Below are 18,786 nucleotides of genomic sequence, written 5' to 3'. Positions count from 1 at the left end.
CTTGATCGGGGTCAGAGGGATGTCAGTGGAAACTGATTGGACATTAGGTTCAAGCATCACTTCACATAATGTGCCTTTTTTATAGAGTATGTGATTTTCACAAGTAACTGTTGTTGATTTAAACACTTCTGTGGTTCTTTTGAAAATGATGTAGACGTCCTCTCTTGCTTAATTTGTTTATTGGTGATTCACGCCCTTTCATTGTTTTCTCATCTTAAATGCTGGTTAACAGTGTTGAGTGTGAGCTGCACTGATGTGCTGGCCTTTCATGCAAACATTAATTTTAAACGAAATATCCCTTTTTGTAGTATGAATGCTGATCCGTCACCATCTCGCCTTCATCTGCACTTCATCTCAGATGTCCCTAAGCTGTCCACTGTGACTGAATTGTATGATGCAGCATGTGGACACTGACCTGAGGGGTGCCATCACAGGAGTGTAGCACAAGACACTGTGCACTCTGTTCTTGGTCATTACCTCGTCACTGTGTCAGCTATCAGCTCAGAAGCACACATCTTTGCTAGATAACAGACTTGTTCTGTCATGAAATTTGCATGAGGTTTGAATGGACAGCAAATCTTTATCACGGTAAAGTGCCCTGCAACCAGAGAGTGCTTAATAGACAAAATATGTGCAGTGGTTGATGCTTGCTGCACAGTATCTGCACTGTTAAGATAGACTGAGGTTACTAATAGAAACTCCTTTGCGACTTTATGAGATAGTGCTACGGTAGTTAAATATTAGAAAAACTTCAGTATCATGGATTGGAAATAAAATAAATTAGCTGCATGTAATTATATCTCAATGGAGTTATGTGGGTTGTAGACTAATACATGTTGAGTTGTTAAGATTTAAAAAAAAAAAAAGAAATTAAATGTAGTATATTTACGATTGTAAACAAGGTGGAGTTAGAGCCCGTCATTAAGACACTTTGTGAAATTCATGGCCGAGCTTTTGAACTAGATTGCATAACCCAATAAGATAAATTACACAATATTAAAAGGCATAATCACCTGCTCTGGATCATTGTAATCAACACTTTTGAGCAGCTTATTAGAGATTTCATAGACCAAATGATTCATTGAAAGTCCAAAATGTTAATCACTGCCTGTTGCAAGTGTAATGTTTGTTGCTCAGCAGTCATTTTAATAGATAAAATGCAAAACATCAACCAGATACTGTTTAGCATAGGTCTTCAACTCACTATATTTTTTGTATATTTTATTCCATACCACTGCTTTATGTCTGTTTTGGATGAACTTGTTGTGAAGTTATTGAATGAGACATCTATCAGCACTGAACTCTGGAGCACGTTGTCTTTCAGTGCATTGTCACCTCAGCAGAGATACAGGCATAACCTATGAGCAAAGTTAAGGCAATGTGGGATGAAAGGCCTAACACCCCTTAATATGAAACAGATGATTAGAAATGGAAGTTTGACTTTCTGGAGCATCTGTGTGAAGTTGAATATTATTACTGTACGTACTGACATGTAGGATGCCAGACGCTTCCTGATGATACCTCTCTCTCCTAAAATATCTTCATTTCCTACACTGGGATCAGTCAATGGAGCTGTACTCTGTGTACTGTCTTCTGTTTGTTGTGACTACAGGCGACATTTTTCAGGAACACCATGCAACCACAAATCCACTTTTCAGCTAAACATTGTCTGCTGTAGTCGACTGCTGCACCCCCAGGCTGTCAGAGTCCTCCTGACTTTCCTCTCTGTCTCCCCCAACCCTTCTCCTATCAGCTGAAAGGAGACATTAATCGGACAGGACGATAGTCAGCAGACCTGCACGTTGGCTTCTCTTGTCATTGTAATGTGTTTCGATATGTTGCGTCTTCCCAACCTCATTCACAGGTTGTCAGCACATTGGAGTGCAGCTCTTGCTCAGGTTGTACAGGCTTCCTCTGTATTTTGACTAATATTTTACATCAGACTGTAGTGGTCTGTATCCGTTTAAACACAATCTTGACTATTTGACGTACAGGAAGAGTCAACAGATGGCAAGTGTTTAGGCAGGGAGACGTCTACAGTAAATCCACCAGAGGTCTTGGTACATCTCAGTGTTTCTTTTGCTTGTTTTCTTTGTCTGTGTCTGGGGGGCGAGCAGCCATGCACAATAAACCCTGTTAGTGACCAGCAGACCTCGGTCTGTTTATTATTCTGTTGCTGGCTCCCCCAAGACGCCCATTTGGGTTGTTGTTGCACATGTTGCTTTCTCTCCCTGATGTGTGATGAAAGTTCAGTGTGACAGATGTTTCAAAAAATGTTATGAAACACAGTTTTAGGTTGTTTTTTTTAGGTGGACAAAATGTAATGCGCTGATCATTACAATTAAAGTAAATTAGACTAGACTGTGACAATAAGCAGTGAGTGACTACATGCAAGTTGATGTAAATCACCAAATGACTGACATGGCTGTATTGTGTTCCCACAGTTACTGTGCTTTCCTCAGAAGTGCTTCAAAGAGATTTTTATTTTTTATTACTTTTTTTTAGGGCTGGGCGATATGGACCAAAAGTCATATCTCGATATTTTCTAGCTAAATGGCGATACTCGATATATATCTCGATATTTTTTCTGTGCCTTAATTGGGGTTTCCCCCAAAGCATTATAGCATAGCATCTCTGTTAGCTTCATTTTTTTCTGAGGCAAACCCTTAAAAAAACAGTCAGTTTTAATACAAAGCCTCGTGCCAAATGTCACACAGGTACCTTTGTTAACAGAGGTCTGCACAATATCAAAATGTATAAAATAAATGAAATAAAAATAAACTGCCTGCATATATAGAATAAAAATGCTTCTTGAATAAAATAAAACAAATATCCCTTTCCTGCATAACAATTACATTAAAATACACTGTGCAATTAATACAATGTAGACAGTAACATGCAGACTCTTCCACTGAGGTTGACAGTTGTGCAAATAACAAAACATTTGTGCAAATCTCAAATAAAACATTCAAGTCAATTTGTCACAAAATTAGCTATATCAAAATCATAAAAAAAAAAAATGTAAAAAAAATTATTATTTTTTTTTTTTAAATCGATATAAACGATATTGTCTCGTACCATATCGTGTTTGAAAATATATCGATATATATTAAAATCTCGATATATATCGCCCAGCCCTACTTTTTTTCCTCCAAGAAAAATAAGCTGAAAACCCCCTCTTACTTTTTTGACGAGTTGTATTTTTTTCATGTGAATGCTATGTAAACTTGGAAAGATTAGGGTTGCTTAATTACAGGATTAAAAAAAAATCTTTTTTTTTTCTGGTCAACAGTTGAATCATGATTATTGGAAATTATTGTCTGCAGCCTTTTGTATTTATCAAATTCTTTTTACTTAGTTTCCATTTTAACAATCTGTCAAAGGGCTTCCGTTGTGTGCAGCAATGAGGGTCTGCCAATTATGCACTGGCAAACTGACCTGCCCCAGTGGTACCACAGCCACAAAAAATCCCCTTCAAGAATTTTTAAGTGCTGCTTGTACCATCATCAGTATCATTATCATTAGTGAGTAGTTGCAACAGTGTAATTGTGGTAGAATCTAGCATTCTTAGCTAATGCTCCTGCTTTCGCCATTTAAAAAGCCTCAGTATATATTAGGTAACATTGAACGTGACATACACCTCATTTTTAGGTTTCAGACTGAAAATGTAGATGGTAATAACTACTACTGATATGCTTTTGCAACTCTGAAGTCTGACAGGGCAAGCAGTACATGCTGTATAGTGTCTTTATTTGGTACAAGCTGTTAATTGGTTTGTGAATAAGATAGAAAACAAAATGCATTTTAGAGTTATAACAATAAATCTAAAGTACAATACAGTTATAAATCCAGCCCACCCCAATTAAATGACCTTCCTCACTTTATTGTGTAGCACTGACAAAAATAGAAATCGATTAACAAAAACTAAAACATTTTGAACAACAAACGTCATCCAACTTTTAAAAGACCATAGTCCTGCGGAATATACCCAGTGTTAAGCTTGGTTTATCCTTAAATGTCACATTGGTGATGCATGTACACTGTAGTGGGGAATCCTGCACTGTAAGATAGGCCATAGCCTGACGTGAACCTCTCTACAAATGTTACTACGCATCAGGTCAAAGTAGATTGCAATAAATTGGATTGGTGCTCCTGGCATTGTTCTACTCGTTTGTATTTCCAGGTACTACTACTACTTTTTTTTTTTTTTTTTTTTAAACGAGGATTTCTTTTTGCAATAACAGTAAAAATTACTGTTGCTCACCACTTATCAGCTCCAACTCACTTAGGATATGCCTTATTTGCTCCATTGCTATGTCTGAGATGCATAGAAAAAAGGAAACAAATGAACAATTACAGTGGAACACAAACGATAATGAACAAACAAAAACCCCAAGAACAACGTAGGTCCTTTAGGGAGGCTATGTTTGTAGTTGCTGCATAGAATGATAATGCACGTTTTATACTATGAAGCTAACAAAGGATACAAGATTAACAATACAAGTAGTTGCTAGCCCCCTCTGTCTTTCACTGGGAATCTCTTGGGTTTCCTCACCCAATGGTGATACCTAAATTGGACCCTCAGTATATTCTAAGAGCTTACAAAGTATATTTGGCAACCCATTCACATATGCAGAGCTTTGATTGACTCCCTCACCTCTTAGGTGCCTTAAACAAACATATATTATATTAAATGTAAACAGACTGGATCGATACTCGATCATCCATGAGAGGAAAATTTTTCAGGTTACACTGTTGCTTAGAATAGCCAGCAAAATGCAAACTTAATTCCTAAATAAGGAAGTCTGTAGCACTGCTCCTCCCTGTTGCAGTAACAGAGAGGCAGACCTGGTATCTGTGCTTAACCATAATGATCAAGTAAATATGGCAGCCGCATACCCGACTGTACTCAGTTCACTGGCTCAATGAGGCACTGAACAGACTGTCAAGAGTGCGAGTGAGGGAGAGAAAATGTAGCTGTCCTTTTGATTTTGTTGTAATGTAAATAACAAGAGTTATAAACAATAAGGAAATCTGTAGAAAACGATGATTACCACAGAATAAAAACAAATGATGTTGTATGATCAGTCTTTTTGTGGACAGAGATTTAAGAAATGTAATCTATCCACAGGCCCAAAATATAGTCAGTTTTAGAGCAGACATTGAATGAACAGGGTTTTCATCATGTTTGGTCTGAGTGACGAGGCATAAAACCACCTGAACCATATGTGAAAAGGTAGGAGTGCAATAACCTCTCCAAACAGGGCCACTATGGCATTGTTCTTCAGCCCCTACTTTCTTCCTCACTTTAACCACAACACTACTGAAGTTGTTGAGATGTGATAAAGTGCTGGTGTTTATAGTTATTTCGTCACTGCTGGATTTGCACAAAACCTAAAAATTGAAGAGAAAATGTAATGGAAATGCCTATAATTCGAGAAAAAAACCCCCAAAAACTACCAAATATCACAACATTTTTTAGCTTTTACAAGGCGATTTTTTCCAACGTGCCGATAATGAAGTTGATTGCAAAAGTGTACTGGAAACACTTTTTTGAACATTTGCATTTCTCAGTTACCACTGGATGTGACATAGTATAGTTTCCAGCCATTTTTGTCCCCGTTTATACAAAGTAGTTCTGCTGTAACACTGCTTGATCGTTATATAGGGCTTTGCCTTTTAAATAACTATTTTAATGATCATCCACTGCTGCCTTCTTCTGTTGACTATTTTCGCAACAGCGACAGCGGCTGTTTTGCAATAATTTGTCCAAAACTGTAGATGTTTTCGTCCATCTTCTTAGAAGTCCAGATTTTCTATTTATTTGTTTTGAAGAGAAGTCTTGCAGGACAAGATATGGTGAGTTATGGAGATCTGGAGAGAGAACTAAGAAAATTACACTGGATGGAAACTCTGACTCCCCCCACAATGGTACCTGTGTTCCAAATTCATAATGAAAATCCACCTTATTCCTCAAAAAAGTGAAATATATTGTCCATTATATTGTCTTAATCTGTTATATTGTCTTAATTTTCAGTCTTATCACAAAACATTGTTGAATAAATTTAATCAATAATCCTACACGATAATTAAAGATCTCAAATAAAACCTGTGATTCGCAACTAATAGCAGGCGAACCTGCATCCTTAAGTCTGTGTTAAGCCCTAAAAATACTGATGAAACTACCCTAAAACAGAGAGTCTCCAGTTTACTTGAGCCATTTCACTAGTTCTACCAGGGCAGGGAAAAAAACTACTTTCCGCTTGCAAATGAAAAAGGTTAAACAAAATGACATGTTAACTACATGATGATCAAAGCAGAAAGCAATTACTGGAGCTGACTGGCTTCAGAAATAGTCATTTAGTGAAACTGAGTTAAGAATTTGCCTCCCAGATAGTGTTATCTAACAACGCAGTCAGAATTCCAGTATTATTCTAATCTGCCTTTCTGTTGGCACCTGCATTTATGTCTAAACTCCTTTAAACTTTAATTTTTGTCTCTCTGTGAGCAGTTGTAAACATATTTTTAAAACAAGAGAAACTTAACTTTCTACATGACTGTTTGGATGTTGAAGGAAAACTGAAATAGTCTCGTCACTTGTGAACTATTGTGGAAATGCTAACACTAAGTGTAACTTCACATCTTAAATACAAAAGAAAAAAATCTATTTGATTTAGGTTTAATTTGCCAACTGCACATATATTGCTATACCAGGACTAGTGAAGTTTTTTTGTATTATTTTATTAAGGTTCTATTTGATCTATTTCATTTACCTTGGCAACAGTTTTCTTTTAATGGTGGCTATTGAGAGCTGTACATTGTTTGGGAATGAATGCAATCTGACAGCCTTAATTCGTGTAAATAACATCTCCAGAGTGCACAGCAAAGGATGCTTAGGAACTGGTCGTTTATCTGTTCCAACACAGTGGCAGAAGAGATTCACTCTTTGCTGCAAGTGCTTTTAACAGTTTTGTTTTGCCCTTTTATTAGTCTTTAGGTAATACTGTGGTTGACTGTTGCATAACAAAAAGGAACATTTGCAGAAAACACTACAAAGTTAGCCTTTTTTTGTCTTGAATAATTACAAGCGATTTAATGGACTCTATTCTATCTTTCTATTCTATTCTAGCTTTTCCATGTTGTAGAGATATTAAGTCTTGATTTTCTTCAGGATAAAAACCAAACACACCACACAAACAAGCTCAGATGCTTCACAGATTTTCTTTTTTTTTCCTTAGAAGAAAATAACCGATATAATGGCACAATACCAATTTAAAACAATATCTGTCTGTGGGTTTGATAAAGTGGCCTGTTAAGACCTCTGTAAATGAACAAGTGTTCAGAGGTGTTGCTCTTTTTAAACAAGCATCTCTTCTGTAAATAGAACGGGAAAGCTTGTGCTGACACCTGATGAAAGAAAACCCTTTTTGTGAGTACAGCTGGTGTTGTGAGGGAGCTTCTTCACAGAACAGAATAACTCTCCAGAACCCCGAGCTGTAAAATGGGTAAAATGTTAACTCTTTCTATCTTTTACACTCCAGAAAAGTGAGAGATGTTTGCTGCATGCTTGACTGAAATAAGTCTGCTTTAGAAGAGTTGTAAAGCAAACTATTGTGAAACATTCTTTGTCTACATAATTCAAACAGTCACACCCATCGCAGGCATGGTTTACACCCCCCTAAGCCAACTTAGAGTACAGTGCCACTCTAGATTTAGTCTCACTGGCTTTTATATCCAGCTAAATGGCAGAAACAAAATATTTGATATGTAGCACAGAGAAAAATACCTCTTTTTTTCTATAAAATACTGCCAGTCATTTTGTAGGGGATAAATAAGGACAGCTGGCATGCCAAAGGCCTACTTGGCATGTGTAAATATCAGACTGCCACATATAGATAACTCCAGAAGCAGATATGTTTTAAATGCAACTTTGTCAGAAGCTTCAGTGTCATTGTGTTTCACCTTGGCTCTTTTGTAATTGGAAACATGTCCAACTGTCAGGTTTTTGGCTCTGTGATTCCTGTTCCTGATGGACGTCAAGCCTTAAATCAACCCTTTACCCTCTGCTTGGCACAGAGCTGTTCGGAGCTACGTTTGCTCCCTGCTGCAGGGGTAAATGAGGGCATGGAGCATGTTAAAATATTATGCTTTGAGTTTTGAAGGACTCTTGCTTACATGAATTACCAATGTTGCACTGTTCACAGCTGTCATATATGTGAAACGTTTTAGAGGTTACGAATCCATTAAAACAGCCTGTCCACATTTGCAAATTATGTTGTGTTCAGTTGTGCTCAGAAAAAAAAAATCATTAAAATCAGTTTCTGTCGAATCCAGATGAGTAATGAGCCGTAAACCAAAAGGCCACGAAGCCAAATGTTTAAGGATATCCTCCCTCACGCAATTACTGGAGAAAATACTAAAGTGTGTTTGACAGGATTTGTTTTTATAGATAATATGATATTGATTGCTTTCAAAGTTGAATGTTTATCACCAGGAACGATGAAAGTACATGTGAGTGAAGTGCCACTTGGCTGAATCAAACTGGGATCAAAGTCTTTCTAGATAACTCCCAACTGAGTTTTGAAATGATGCTTGGCATCATATGAAGATTAAATGAAAACTGTGATAATTGTAATCTGGATTGGATTATTGATGAGATTAGACATCTTTGAATGGCTAGTTTAAATTCCTTGTTTTTGCATTTATGAATGTTCCTATAACGAGACTATACCTAAGTGGCCACTCTGAATGCTTAATGAAAGGTGCTTCCTTTACGATCTCATTTAGCATTAGATCGAGCTGCAGTGTTCAAAGTGGTACTCAGTACAGATCCGTATGAAGACAGAAGGTTCAATCAGAGCAACCTTTTCCTAATCTTGCAACTAATCTCTGTGCCTATTCTGTCCATATATATTATTTTAGATAGTCAGTCTTGGTAATGAAGTCAGATTTCAACAGAGTGGCTGATATGAAATGAAACGGTAAGGATCCAATTAGGGCTGCACGATTCTGGACAAAATGAGAATCACGATTTTTTTGCTTAGAATTGAGATCACGATTCTCTCACGATTTTTTTCCAATATAAAATTTATTGCACTTATTACTTTAACTTTGCAACAGCTGAACAAAAATATAATAACAATAAACATCTCTTGTCTTCTTTACACAAACCTTTCAAATAATTTAAACAATACTAACAATTTTGAACAATATTTGTTCCTCCCTGAGTTGAAAACCCTTTCAGAAACGGGACTTGTAACAGATCCTGTAGTTCTGAGGCAACAAATTATTCCTCTGGCTGGGATGAACCCCCCATTGCCTTTTGCTGCTATTAAGAAGCTGCCGATACAAAAGGTAAACGTTAAAAAAATATGATGGTGCCTGATAAAAGACTGGCATCAACTTTGTAACAGCTGACATTGAACATAAAAACAATAAACATCTCTCTTGTCTTTAAATAATTGAAACAATAATAACAATTTAACAATATTTGTTCCTCCCTGAGTTGAACACCCTTTCAGAAAGGGGACTTGTAACAGATCCTGTAGTTCTGAGGCAACAAATTATTCCTCTGGCTGCTTTTTGCTGTAACAGCTGACATTGAACATAAAAACAATAAACATCTCTCTTGTCTTTGAATAATTTTAACAATAACAATTTTAACAATATTTATGTGCAATATGTGTCAGGTGATGAGAAAGGTAGATGTTTCTCCAAATGTAATCCACAATCATTAACAAAATATAACAAACATGACAACATGATCGTTGACCATGACAGGACTACAACAACCTAGAACATAGGCCTAGTCCTTTTTTTATGCAGCCATCTTTAAAATTTTTTTTTTTTTTTTTTTTTTTTAAATCGTCGTCATTTGGAAATGAGATCGCGTTCAAGCATGAATCGAGATCGCGATTTTTTTTAACGATTAATCATGCAGCCCTAGATCCAATGTTGTTAAATATCTAAAGAATCATTTCCAGTTGTGGTTTCATTTCAGCATACCCAGGTGACATTTCCCATAGATGCAAAAGAAAATTGTTGAGGAAAATATTCAAAATTAATTTCCTCTTTCTTTCTTTTAAATGTTAATCAGCATCTGTTAATTGACATTTATTGTGCTTTCTTCGGTTTTCCCTTTGAGAACTAAAATGCTTCTAGCACAAAATGAAGCTGAGCATTTTATTTACAATTTTCTTGACCAGTTACAGTTAACTATTTTCCAGGATTTATATATATTTAGATGAATGGAGCAATAGCTGGCTCCACTTTTAGTTTATAGTATTGATCCTGTTTGGTGAGATAATTTTCTTGCTGCCAGATACATTTTTGTTGGTAATCTCTGTTTTTCTTCTTTTTTTTTCATATTCATTTATTTACCTTACCGGCTGTTTCTGTCTGTAGGTATCCCATACTTTGCAGTATACATGCTAATCCACACTTTCTCATCATTATGTGTTAACCAAGTGAGAAGTGGTATTCGTCATAAAGCTGATGCATTTTACAACTCTAAAAAAAGATTTCCGAGTGCTGTACATGTCATGTGTGTACTTGCCAAAAAATATAGAGAAATAATTGAATAGAATAATCTCAACAGAGGAGTGAACAACCTGCTTAAAAACTATTAAAAAAAATCAATTATCTACATCTTGTCATCTATATGATTTATTTATTTTTCTCTAGTATATTTAAATGTCATACTTAGGACTTGGCAGACACTCATCACTCACAATCTGTGCAATAAATACTTGATAAAATTGTTCTAACCTTTCACATCGATGGTTGTCAGATTGGATCTATTGGAAAGCAGCTTTACTCCGATGTAATTGCTTCTTTTGCTGTCAGTGGCCCTTCATCAAGTCAGTAGTTCTCAGAGCTTTTCATTTTCTAATCCTATCTAGTAGAGCCGGGGGATAGGGACCAAAAGTCATATCTAAATATTTTCTAGCTGAATGGCGATACTCGATATATATCTCAATATTTTTTCTGTGCCATAATTGGGGTTTCCCCCAAAGCATTATAGCATAGCATCTCTGTTAGCTTCATTTTTTTCTGAGGCAAACCCTTAAAAAAACAGTCAGTTTTAATACAAAGCCTCGTGCCAAATGTCACACAGGTACATTTATTAACAGAGGTCTGCACAATATCAAAATGTATAAAACAAATGAAATAAAAATAAACTGCCTGCATATATAGAATAAAAATGCTTCTTGAATAAAATAATACAAATAATATCCCTTTCCTGCATAACAATTAAATTAAAATACACTGTACAATTAATACAGTGTAGACAGTGATAGGCAGACTTTTCAACTGAGGTTGATAGTTGTGCAAATAACAAAACATTTGTGCAAATCTCAAATAAAACATTCAAGTCAATTTGTCACAAAATAAGCTATATCAAAATCAAAAAAAAAAATAAGTTTTTTTTTTTTAAATCGATATAAACGATATTTTCTCGTACCATATCGCGTTTGAAAATATATCGATATATATTAAAATCTCGATATATCGCCCAGCCCTACTATCTAGATATCAGGCTCTTAATTCCTTTCTTTTCTTTTCATAAACAGGTTAAGCATACTGTCTCCACTGAGAGGAGAGTGAATGCTTCCTATCATTGTCACTTGAAGTATGTAGATGCAGTTTGGGACCCGGACATCACAGGATAAGGGCTCCTCATTTCACAAAGCCAGTTGAATTCAAGCTCACGGATGTCCTCAGTTTTAAATAATTAAATTATTTGTATGTGTGTTTTGCCGTTGTGGAAATACTGGTAAGGAACTTTAAAAGTTCAAGCAAAAACTTTCTTCAAAAAATCGATAATGTGAAGAGTACGGGCAGCAGAGCTAAAGTCTCACAAACTGCATTTGTCTCTGTGAAGGGAAACTAGAGGAAGTCATAAGCCCTGATGACCTGTACTCATAAAGTGTCTTCGAACCAAACAATTCTGGAGATTCACTGAGAGTAATTGTTTTAGATGTTTTCCTGTTTCAACAAACCTAATTCAAATGAATTGATCATCAACTCGTTATCAAGGTCTGAACAATAGTCAGTCTTTTATATCTGTGTTGAAGCAGGGCAACATATGAAACATGAGGGCCAGAGGCCCCTGAGAACTGGATCAGGGCAACACTAATCCAAATGTTTTCTCCTGTTTGTACTTAAATAGTAGATGCATTAGTAAAATTGGTTGCCTGTGTCGGTATCAAACATGCAGCTGGAAGGGTCCACATGGTTTTATTAGTCATCGTGCCACTTATTACTCAGAACCAGCTCCTGAGCGTTTTGTTCTGTCTTTTAAGTCTCTAATGCAACCTTCCTCTGTGGTCAACATCACTCTTTATTCACCAGCATCATGCATTATTTCTTTATCATATCCAACAGTAATTTGGTGTTTTTTATCAACATAATGTTTAGTTCAGATATATGAATGTCAGTGACTTGTCTCTATATTGTTCAGTGTCTTTCTTTTTTCCCCTTCTTTTCCTCTGAGGCCTTGGCTCACTCTTGTGGCTGTTTCCAGGGTAACCACATTTTCTTTTGAAATGTACCATGTCTGACATTGGATACTGTCCGTCTCTATGGCAACGTCGCCTCTAAAATCCTAGTAAATATAAGATTTGAATTGAAGCAAATAGAACTAAAGATGTACCATTGCTGTTATTTGCTGGCAGTCCCTAAAAGAAGAGGGTGTTGTTTTAACTTGAATGTGGGCTTTATTGCTCACGTTCCATCACTGATAGATTGTTTTTGAAGCATCTTCTTAGGGCATAGCTGTAACTATGCATGGAGAATATCCATATATGTCTATTGATCTATGCCTTTAGTGGAAACAGACTTGATGCGTCCACAGTTTTGTTTAATCTCTGATTGTTACTGACATGTTTCCTTATATCACACAACGCTGTTGTTTCATCATGTTCATGAAGTCAGGCGCTTCGAGACACAGCTCAGAGAGGACAAAAGCGCTGGTCTGTGTCATTTTTCTCAAATATCTTGCAATCTCCAGCATGATGATGATGAAAGATGATGCTTTCTATGGAAGTAAGTTGGAATCCACAAGTTGTTGCTCTTTTTACGTAAAGATGAAATCGAGTGTGGTTGGAATATTCTCTACTTTTATATTTTTATGAAGAGGAAAGATCTTTAAATGTTGCAGATTTTGCTAGAACTGTTGAAATAATCAAACTATAGTATTGATATACTTATTATAGTGAATGTCAAACAACTACAACAACTTCAGTGTTTTGTTTTTTCATCAGTCACTGCATCCATTTAATGTTAAATAAAGGCAAAAAAGATCAACCATAACAATATGACCACACGCTTTTATTGAGCGCGTCTTAGTAAAAAGCTCTGACCAGTCACAGAGTCTGGACTAAGAACATATCAAGTCTTCTGGAGTATCTGGCACTCAGATGTTAGCAATAGATCATCTTGGACCCTGTGGATTGTGATTTCTGTATTAGCATTGCTTCCCGCTAATACCATCATGACCTGTCAGACTGGTGTCCTGGTAGTTTGGAGACCGAATGAACTCTACCTGAGTGCGTTAAGCCTTTACATGCAGAAGAGGCTGCTTATGAAACTATAGATAAGCATTCTGTCTTCAGTGGCAGAGAGACAGAGATAAGCTAACCTCATGGCTGTAGCCACCCACCTTCCCTCACTATTTCAAGGCTTCAGTGCAGACTCACTCTGGGTCTCACTGCCCCCCTGCATACCCCCTACTAGTTCCCACCCCAGTCAAGCACCTGTTGCATGCTCCAAAGTCATTGACGAATTGGTTGTCAGGATGCATGTGTGGGTCTGGTGTCCACTCTTTTAAAGGAGCTGTATGTAAGAGCAATAATAAAACGAATCATAAAATGACCCCGATATGTCAACAGACATTTAAAAATCATGTTCATTTCAAATACTTATGTCACTGACAACAGCACTCAAGCCAGGATATTCCAGTTTAAAAAGAGGAGTTGCAGCCCTCAACTGATGTTTATGTTGTCATTTTTTGTTTTGGCCTGAAGCTCCACCCTCCACCTATCTCCCAATCACCAAGTCAGTATTGTTTCTGAAGCTCCACCCTCCACCTATCTCCCAATCACCAAGTCAGTATTGTTTCTGAAGCTCCACCCTCCACCTATCTCCCAATCACCAAGTCAGTATTGTTTCTGAAGCTCCACCCTCCACCTATCTCCCAATCACCAAGTCAGTATTGTTTCGGCATCCGGGTTACCAGCTCGGCTCTAATTATCGCAGCAATGGCAGCCTACGTTCCTGCTGCATTCTGCAGCTGACCTGGCAACCTCTGGTCGGGGGGAGGAGGGGGAGGGTACACGCTGCTCAACAATATTTTGAAAGTGACTGCAGTACCAGTTTTGGACATTTCTTACAGACGGTTCCTTTTAATGTTTGTTTGTATGGATTCTGTTTGATTGGGGAGGGGAGCTTAACTTCAACGCCCTATCACAGACATTTCTGAGGAAATGTTTAGATTGGAAAATTGTTATCCCCAATCCCACCGTCTCACTCGTGGGACAGAGAATTATGACTGTGATCATGCAGCATTGCATACCACGAGTCAAAAGTATTTCTGGTTAGAATCCCTCACCGCCACAGCCTCGGTCACACCTCAAATCAAACACATGCTCAATAATGTCAACAAAATTATTTGTCTTCCATGAGAAAATGTACATAGAATATAGGAAACTGCATTTTGAGCCTACAAGTATCTCCCACAAAGATATTCAGAAATTTTGGCAAGCTAAAACACAAAACTTTTCATTTCTTCTAAAAGTGTTTTTAAAAGATGTGAAATTTGCACCTCTTCACAAGGTACATCTCAGTGATCTCTCAAACAAATACACATTTTTAGAGAGAAAATAAAAAGTCTGGTACCCAGACATTTTTACTCTATTTAAAAAAATATAGACAAATACAATCTTGCCTTATTTAGAAAACCACTTGTAAAGCACTCAGGGATGTAAACGTCTGTTTAGGGCTGAAACGATTCCTCGAATAATTCGATTACAAAAAATGATCGAGGAATTTTCTCTGCCTCGAGGAATCGTTTAATTTAATTTAATTTCAATCCACGCTATATTCTTCTGGTCCGTTCTCCTATATGTTCCCCCTCTAACCCGGTACATACTGTACATAGGTTCCTCTAAACATCTGTTCCCGCTACAGTTTTAACTAAAAGAAAAGGCAGAAAATGTCAGAAAAATAAAAACGTAATAAAGCTAACTGGGTAGTTTTAAATTTTAGCTCTGTATTCATTCATGGATAAAACAAGCAGCACTGGTGCCTAATGTGCTCCAATACAGCAGGTCTCATCATTTTATTTTGAACACTGCCAAAACTCAAAATCTTATACTTTAACTTAAAACTTAACTAGAATTTAAAATGTGCTTGACACAAATGAAAGTTAAATTGAAAGACGTGGGAAAAACACCTAACCTTTTAAGTGATGTGTATTATCAGATGTAATGGCATTTTTAGGTTAGAAATAAGAACATTTCTTGGTAAGATCCTTAGTTTTTTGAGTGAAGGCAGTGAATTTGGTCAACTGGTGTAAGTTCAGGGTTTTTAAATGCACAGCCATGAACCTACTGTATTATATAATTTAGTCTTAGTATATTTATAATTGCTCTTTAACTAAACAAAAATATGTTTTATCCGATTACTCGATTAATCGATGGAATTTTCAGTAGCATACTCGATTACTAAAATATTCGATAGCTGCAGCCCTACGTCTGTTAATTCAGGAAATATGTGAGGTAAGTTATAAATGAGACGAGGTTTAGCTCTCAGTCAGCTGACTTTGGAAAAGTTTTTAACCTGAAGAGGTGTTATAGCTGAACGGTGTTTTCCTGACCGCGGCCCCTGCTGATGTTCCAGACAGGCCAGTTATTCATTTATTTATATTTTGCTGAGTGCAGTGTCAGTCCGCATGTAGAGAGCAGCAGGGCAAGCTGCACATTTAGCCTCATCATGCTGGGTGAGATATATGATGGATGAACTCCTCCATAATGAACTGGCTCCCTGAAACGATGGACAAGGTGTGACAGTCATGATTGTCACTATGTGGTCAAATGTTGACTGAATTTCCCTCCAGATTAAGGAGCACGTAACTCTTGAGTAAAAGCTTCTGGTTTGAAATTGTACAGACTCAAACTTTTATCATCGGTTTTATCAAGCCCTAACATAGTTTGGCGTGTTTCATTAGATTAACTGGTGTTGGCACAGATCAGCGGATGTGACTGCCCTCCTAAGGTGTTGCCATCTGAAGGCTGATGAGATGGTATGATACTAATGTACCATCAGCAGATCAAAAAAATGTGCTAGAAAGAGAAAGAGAGAGTTATACAGACTGTCTCAGAAAATTAGAATATTGTGATAAAGTTCTTTATTTTCTGTAATGCAATTAAAAAAAAATAAAAAATGTCATACATTCTGGATTCATTACAAATCAACTGAAATATTGCAAGCCTTTTATTATTTTAATATTGCTAATTATGGCTTACAGTTTAAGATTACGATTCCCAGAATATTCTAATTTTTTGAGATAGGATATTTGAGTTTTCTTAAGCTGTAAGCCATGATCATCAATATTAAAATAATAAAAGGCTTGCAATATTTCAGTTGATTTGTAATGAATCCAGAATGTATGACATTTTTGTTTTTTTTTAAATTGCATTACAGAAAATCACAATATTCTAATTTTCGGAGACAGTCCTGTATAGATTTAAGATTTGTGTAAATCAGGCATCATATAAGTGGCACATCTGTAAGTCTTTCAGTTAGTCATTTTGAAATACTGTGTTGTAAATGTATATTACATCTTTAAAAAACAACCAAATGATGGTCCGAACGTTTGTCAACTTTAATAAAATAATTGTACCGATGAACAAGGTCCTCTTAATAATTTCCAGTATTTTGTGGAACCTTTAGTCCACTCGAACGATTTTAACTTGCTTTACGTTCCTCAACAGCATCCTTTAAAGCAGATTGGTACCATATGTTCATTTAGTTGTCTTTGTCTGGATTGTTTCCTCTTTGCTGTCCACAAATTTGATCCACAAGACTCGCAAATGAAATGGGATACAGCAGCCCGTGCACCAACCCTATGGGTCTAAATGTAATCAGTGTAATAACTGACTGAACTGTTGAATATTTAATGTGATTATGTGCATGTGTTTAATTAGAACAGACAGGCCATGGACCTTCATGTGGCTCTGTCTGTTAAGTGGTTATATGCACTTGCTGCCTCCGCTTCAATGTGTTTATGGCTTTTATTATATATTCCTACTGTCCAAAAGAAATCATCAAATCCAAATTGAATCAAACATCCTAGTGTTTGCACAGTATTTGTCTTGTTTGCAGCTGTTGAAAATAAAAAGGTTGTAATGTATTTTGGATCACTCCTCGCATATAAACATCCACAGTGCGACAGATTTATTACTTTTTTTTTGTTTAGTAGTTGCTAGTTCATCTTTTTTCAATCACATATTTGTTTGTCCTACCAGTTGTCCATACCTGGCGGATCACCTGACCGCGGTCATCCCAGTCATAGGGGGTGTGCTGTTTCTGTTTGTACTGGGGACTCTTCTGAGGACGAGCTTCAGTGATCCCGGGGTGCTGCCCAGAGCTTCCACGGATGAGGCAGCGGATCTGGAGAGGCAAATAGGTAATAAAACACTTTGTAAATCCTTTTTGAAAACATTAAATGAGTATGAAAGTTTTTTCTTCTTTCATGTCCTGCTAAAATCTTCCCTTATCATCCCTTCTGTTATATCTGAGGAAAGGGTTGTCTTTATAGCTATAGAGAAATGCTGTATGGGCTTTTAAAGCCTCATTGGCACATTATCTGGCTGGTGTGTCTGGATTTTATCTATGAAGCCAAAGCAATGGGGATGCAGTTTCCACGGACTTAAAAGGCACTCTTCATTTAGGCCGAGATGAAGTATGGTGCTGCATTGACCGAGTGGCCTTTTATCTCTTCATTACATTCTTAAGATCCCGCTCATTCGATGTATTGTAAGCCATTTGAGAATGAGTTAATCTCATTATGATGTGAAAGGTAAAACTGTTGGTGCACTAAGAAGTTCCTGATAGAGAATAACTGAATTACTAGAAGCAGAACACTGACGACAGCTTTCCATGAGTCAGAACTATCTGAGAGTACTTTGTGATAAAGATCTATTAATGAAACTCACTAATGCTTTAGTCATGGTTTTTTTTTTTCTTTCTAAATTGTACTATTTCATCTACATGATGCAGTACTCCGAACTTTGCAAACTGCTTAATAAGAAGACATCTAGAAAAACAATCCATTAAAAATGTTGTTGTCACTTTCATCACTTCAGAAATGATAAGAGGTAAGAAGGCAGCAAAGACGGCACATTTTAAAGGGCTGTTTCTAAAGCATACAAGTCACAAGATGTTGTGAAGGAGAATCTGGGCCAGGAAAAAAAAAAACATGCAGCTAAACATGCATTTCAACATAAGCGTTTATCAGAATTTTATGGGCGGAAACCAAGAGACTGAGTGGTGTCATCATTGTTTATCTGCAGAAACGTGACTGCAAGGTGACAGCGGTCACACACGGTGCTTCTTAATTTAATTGAAACCAAAGTTTAACTGTGATTTAAATCACAAAGTCACATTACTGCCTCAGCAATCTCCTAGACCTGCAGCTGCTGGACTGCTAAATGCATTATCAAAACTACGCTGAGCTGCATTTTTTACGGCATCTCCAAGTTTCTAGGTTCTTGTATTTTGAAT

General features: G+C 36.8%; 1 protein-coding gene across 4 annotated transcripts in view; it reads left to right on the top strand.

Moving 5' to 3' along the window:
* The window catches only part of zdhhc14 (zinc finger DHHC-type palmitoyltransferase 14), a 57,706-nt gene that overhangs the window by 2,808 nt on the left and 36,112 nt on the right, over positions 1 to 18,786 (top strand). For all 4 annotated transcript variants that reach the window (XM_061744332.1, XM_061744333.1, XM_061744330.1 and 1 more), the window contains exon 3: positions 17,529 to 17,689. In XM_061744332.1, the coding sequence (XP_061600316.1) occupies positions 17,529 to 17,689 (161 nt within the window). The remainder of the gene's footprint in view (positions 1 to 17,528; positions 17,690 to 18,786) is intronic.

The sequence above is a fragment of the Cololabis saira genome, chromosome 16, assembly GCF_033807715.1.
Source record: "Cololabis saira isolate AMF1-May2022 chromosome 16, fColSai1.1, whole genome shotgun sequence".
Taxonomy (NCBI): domain Eukaryota; kingdom Metazoa; phylum Chordata; class Actinopteri; order Beloniformes; family Belonidae; genus Cololabis; species Cololabis saira.
The sequence above is the reverse complement of the archived record's forward strand: the minus strand, read 5'-3'. Positions and strand labels throughout refer to the sequence as shown.